We start from the raw sequence: 6000 nt of genomic DNA, 5'->3' as shown, positions 1-6000 counted from the left end.
GACATTTGTCTGATTTTTTTCTCATTTTGTTCTGGTTGTTGTCATTTTGGGTCTCATTTTTGTTATTTTTTTTTTGCCTTGTTTTTTGTTGTTTTTTGTCTTTTGTTGTCCGACTGTTGTTGTTTTGATCCTGACTAAATGTTTTGTGCCTTTGCAGATAAACTGAGGCATATTGTTTCTGATATTGAATTTATTTTTGTGAAGAAATTCAGGTTGTTCATCATGTTTTGTTCATTAAATGTGAACATTTCAAGACCATACTTTTCTGCATGAAAATGAAGGAAAAATCTGGAGTGATTTATGGGTTAATGTACTGTAATTTAACTGGTCTGGCCCACTTAAAATCAAATTGAGCTGAACTAAAATGAGTTTGACACCCCTGCTTTAGACTTAATAGTACATACAAACACTCAAAAAAAAACACATGCATCATCTATAGCAGCATTTTTTTAAATTGACTGTTAATTCTCATATTGAAAAGTTGGGAGGCCAGCTGTCCCCGCCCCTCTTTTCGTGCATAGGGACACGCCGGAGTCCAAACCGAGCAGCCCCCTGAACAAAAACAATCCCCAGCTCGTAAAGCAGCTCAATCAAGCTGGATGGAATGAGGCAACATGGTGCAGGATATTCACCACTTCTGCCCTCAAAATTAGAGTAAACACAGAAATAACAAAAGACTGGAAATGCAAAGCCACGCAAAGTGAATACAAACCTTAGAACTCTCGATTACTTAACATTTGTTTTCATTTTTAATAAGGAGTTGATTTAGGTTTCCTCTAGGTTTCTGGTCATTTCATTGTATTTCATCATGTTTGCAGCCCCAGGCAAGAATTTCCCATCAAGTCTCTATTTTAAAATAAATTATAACTGTAGTAAGGTTGAGTGATGTGCAAACCCAAACTCATATTGTGACTTTATTAAATGTTATCATTTCCCCCCATTTCTTTTCTACTATTGCACCAAACAAGCATATTCCCTTACCTCTGAAGAACATGGTTTTGAGGCTGGGACGTCTCTGCAGCACCACAAACAAACAAATGCTTCATTTTTGTTCGAGATAAGAGAACTTTGTTCATTTTAAAGAAAGTTTTTTGTCCAGCAATGCTAAATTACTGTAACATGAGGATGACTAATAGAATAGCAATGAGATGTAAGTATGATACATGAGTAAGGGCAAAAATAAGTGAGCTAAAATAAAACTTTAACTGAAAAAGTAAGAAGAAATTCAGGCAATAATACTGAAGTAATAAAGTAATATTGCAGATGATAATTAAATATTGATGATGGTGACACAGGGCTTTGGGTAATAAAAAAATTAAAAATGAATAAATTATCTATCTATCTATCTATCTATCTATCTATATGCATAATTATATCTAACTAATTTCTTAGATAGGTATTGAATAAAATAAATAGAACTAATGAGTGTTTATATAATACAGTAAAGTAAAAAAAAACAAAAAAAAAAACCTTAAAATCCTTTTTAAATGATTTCATGGTTTATTGTGTAGTTGCTATTATTATATACACCCGCAGCAGATGAGGATATTGGCTCAAACTGTCACAGAAAATTTGATACATATGTATGTAATATGTAAATCAGCCTTAAAAGACAAGGATGTTGGCTAAACATGTCATTGAAAGTTACATAAATAAGTATAATTAAAATTCTCTACATGTAAAACACAACATTAGACAAGATATAAATAAAATAAAAAGAAATAATATGTGTGTAATATCTAATAAAAGATAAATAACCAGTATTGTATTTAGAAAAAAAATCTGCCTTAAAAGACGAGGATATTGACTTAACATGTCACTGAAAGTTAAATAAACATAACTAATAAAATAGTTTTTCAGGTACATGTCAATATTGTTAGATACATAGATATAATCAAAATTCTTTCTATAATAAACAGAAGTAATATGTGCGTAGCATCTCGTAATAAAAAACAAAAGAGCATTGTATTTGAAACATGAACAGTCTGCCTGAAAAGACGAGGGTAATGACTTAGTATGTCACCGATAGTTAGATAAATATATATTATTACAGTTCTTGATAGGTCAAACATAACATGAGACTGGTTAAAAATAAAATAAAGAGAAAAAATATGTGCGTATTATCTAATATTAATTATAATCCTGACAACTAACCACCGCTGTACTTAGAATAATAAAGAATATCTCTCAAAAGAGGATGATGTCACTCAAAGTTATATAAGTAAATAGAATTAAGATTATTTCTCGGTCAAATAAAAGCCTTAATAAAGCCATACATGGATAGAATATATATATATATATATATATATATATATATATATATATATATATATATATATATATATATATATTCTTCCTACAAAAGAAAATGTAAATAAAAATAAAAGCCTCTTGACTCGTTCCAGAGTAGCCTTTTATTTTGAATGTCCCGCCTGGATCCGTTGTATTCCAGTGCGGCTTGCTTGACTCGGACCAGTGACGCCATCTTGAAATCGTCCCGACCAGAGGAGGAGATGGACTTCGGAAAACCAGCTCGTCCTGAACTCGATAGCTGCATTAGCTAGACGGATTAACGGCAGCTTTAGCGCTTATTGCCATCATATGATAGTGTTTCCACTTGTTCATTGAAGTCTTTTCAATCGGAGGACGGTTGTTTGGCCCACTTTGGAGCGGGCTACCACACCGGGAGGAGGAAAGCCTTGTAATCGGTTGTTTCCCCGCTGGAGCGGACGGAGCTGTGGCTGTGGCTGTGGCCGGGCTGCCCCGCCGGACTGTCGGACGAAGCTTCCACACGGAATATATTCAACAACAACTAGAACAAACCTGCTGTTTTTTTATTTACAGAAGGAGGGTGGAAATGCAAAATTAAACGTCGTTTTTATGGCTATGTGACGGAGCTTACCGACGAGAAGTTTGATTGGAGAGCGGAGTGCGCTCGATTTCCAGTCCGATGGATATTAGCTCTGCCCGGCTGAGGCTCGGCTCTGTGCGCCGCTCTCCTGAAAACAGCACCAGCACAGGTGAACACGTCTGTTCATAACAATGCTGCAGACCTGACAGGTACATGACAGCCCCGGCTCCACTGCTAACAAATCTACCAGTCTGTAAACCTGGAAATACCACCAACCATCCCCTCCTGCTCTTCATCCTCCTCTTCCTCCCTTCTTTTTTTGGACTAGTCAGGCTTGCATTACCTGGGATATTTTGGATTTCGACATGTTAAAGATGCCCGTTTTCCAGAGACAGTGCTCCTCGGAGCTGCAAGACATTTAATTTGACTCAGTCTTTTTGAGGTTGTTGTGCTTTTTTCTTTTCTTCTTCTTTTTTCCCCCAAATTCTCTTTATAATCAGAGGATCAGATTCGGATGGAAAATGGGAGACGCCACCAAACTGGCCTTCGCCGTTTTCCTCATCTCCTGCTCTTCAGGTGGGTGTGGAGGGGTTATGCATGGCTTATTGTCAGCTGTGGAGGATTCAGTGCACTGCTTATTGTTACCTCTGCAGAGTGCAATGTTGTTATGTGTGAAGAATGCAGTGCAAAGCAATGCAACCCTGTGGGAAGAGAGAGGGGGGGAATCCCACACTGCCTTTCTGCCTCATTATTGTTGCCCTTTGCATGCATCCTCCAGCCTCCATGTGTGGATTGTGCATGTTGCAGATGTCAGTAGTGGCTCCAAGGTGGGGCCTCGGGGGGCCCTTGAGCGACATACCGGTACAAATTAGGTTTGTTTAGTTGTCAAATTAATCAGAACATGACTGTTGTGTAGCATAAATTAACATATTCTAAGTTGAATGCAACATTAGATGAGGTAAAATTACAATAAATAGGAAAAAAGTGTCTTCAAAGTCCATTTTAAAGCTTTCAGGATTCACTCTACTGTAATATAGATCAGTGGTAGAGATGGATATTGGCTCAAAATGCCAGTGAAAGTTTGATTCGGCCACGATTGCAACCAAAATCTCACCGCAGCAAAGCAATTTTCAGCACTCATGTTGGTGAACATCCATTATGTGTCCTCATTTCCCCCGGGGTTGGATGTATAATGAATGTCAGTGAGGTGATAATAAGGAGAAAAAGGTCAACAGAGGAGTGCTATTTTTGTTGCAAATCATTTTGTTTATGTTGATGTGGGTGGACTGTAACATCTACTTTTACTCAGGTGAGTATTTTAAAAGAAATGCTGTCTAAACATGGCTATAAAAAAGGAGGGAATCACTGTCTGCTTTTGGTTTAATCATACAAATTCCAATGAATGCGGACCGTGAAATTGCTGCTTTAGAAGACCGCAAGTCCTCAGTGAACCTTTTCTACCTCACATAAACCTAGAACGGCACGGTGTGACTTATATGACCAGGCAGTGTTTCTCGGATGTGAATGCCAGAGGGCGATTGTGTCATAATACTTTGAGTTCTTCATTCCGTTAACTTCCTCACATGACAGAAAGGTGACAAGGCGATGTGATTGACGAGAGGCGAACCTGGCCAGAGATTGCAAAAAAGAAAGTCAGACCTGCAGGCTGGATTTTTCGTCTTGTTGTTCAATAACAGAAACTGGATTTACTGGAGAGGTGCATGAATAATAAGTGAAGGTGTCAAAGTTTAAAATCTATTGCTTGTGTGCACCTTAACAAAACGGGTTTTCTGTGGAGTGTGGAAATAAATGACAGCAAGTGGCCTGCGTTATAAAATATTCAGCGGACCCATATAAAAGCTGTTCCAATTAAGACTTAAGAAGTGAGGGGAAAAAGTAGAATAAACTCTGAAGTAGTTGCAGTAGAATTGTACTTATACAGCAAGCCCTGGGGTGTCTTTGAGCGTTTGAGTAGAAATTAAAAGGTTTCTCAAATACGGTAATAGTTGGGGTTGGTTAGAGTGTAAGCCAGGTGCTGTCTGTATTGCAGAGTGCAGCAGATGATTATTCCACTCGTTCATTACTGTCTGAAGTGGGGAAATGAATGGTTTCTACTTGAGGTGGAATAATAATCGTCTGTGAAATCCAAGTTGAATTGGCACAGCTCAAGACGACACCAAGAAACCTCTGATAAGGGCAGGGCACTTAGCCCAGAGTGGGTTTTATTTGATGAGGCCTACTGACTGCAACGCGCCAAAAAAAGAAGAGAAAAAAAAACCAAGATAAGATGAGATTTGTATTCAAAGGTTTCAAAATAGCCAACCGCTTAAGTAACACTGTCTTTTTGTGTACTTCCAATCAAAGTCCAGTGTCAACTTTGCACGTTTAACTAAACAGGTAATCATGAAATGATACGGCTCCTAAAGTGCCAAAAACTCTTTTTCAAATTACAAAGATTTCCCGCTGATAGTGATTAAATACTGTTGCATTTTAAGCCCTTAATCAAGCACAGAATCAGGCAAATTACTCCATAATAGAACTGTTCTAAATATTAGTAGAATGTGCACAGCAAATGTTTGTTTTTTGTTAATTACTGGCATCAAGTTATTATTGGCCTGGACTGTTATTGGAAAGAATATTTAGCATTTTTCATCTGCATCATTTTGTTTAAAAACTAGTTACTGATAAGGAATGTCTGACTGGTTGCATGCTGCGATGAACTGATCTGATATTTAACATTTTTCTCAATTATCATTAACAGTCAATATCCTGTCAGCACTAAAAATTAATTCAGAAAGTTCTCTTTTAATTAAACAAATGTTAAACATAAACACACATGAACAAAGTTTTGTTCAAATGTGCTTTTTGACACTAAGATTTTTATTTTCAGCAATAGAATAGAATGTGCTTGTTGTCATTGCACAGTAGACAGCAAACAGACGTCAATAAAACAAAGAATAAGAATTGTGCAAATATTAAAACAATGTACAAATACTATGTACAAATGTAGCCTATGACAACAGCTTTATAGCTTATTGTTTATTGTTGATGTGCTGTATTAAGATGACTATAAAAACAGTCGTGTAACTTATAGTAGTCCAAAAATACATACAACCTGCAGTTGTATGAACACATGAGTGCATGTTCAG

General features: G+C 36.9%; 1 protein-coding gene across 2 annotated transcripts in view; it reads left to right on the top strand.

The window, feature by feature from the left end:
* The first annotated feature begins 2452 nt into the window (after positions 1 to 2452).
* Positions 2453 to 6000, top strand: part of LOC110947954 (activin receptor type-2A) — a 59782-nt gene continuing 56234 nt past the window's right edge. Inside the window, exon 1 of one of the 2 annotated variants that reach the window (XM_022189309.2) lies at positions 2453 to 3427. In XM_022189309.2, coding sequence (XP_022045001.1) covers positions 3373 to 3427 — 55 coding nt within the window. In that variant the 5' untranslated portion in view covers positions 2453 to 3372. The remainder of the gene's footprint in view (positions 3428 to 6000) is intronic. The other variant, XM_022189311.2, reaches the window with a different exon arrangement.

Source organism: Acanthochromis polyacanthus, chromosome 22 (assembly GCF_021347895.1).
Source record: "Acanthochromis polyacanthus isolate Apoly-LR-REF ecotype Palm Island chromosome 22, KAUST_Apoly_ChrSc, whole genome shotgun sequence".
Taxonomy (NCBI): Eukaryota; Metazoa; Chordata; class Actinopteri; family Pomacentridae; genus Acanthochromis; species Acanthochromis polyacanthus.
This window is presented reverse-complemented; position numbering and strand designations above follow the sequence as displayed.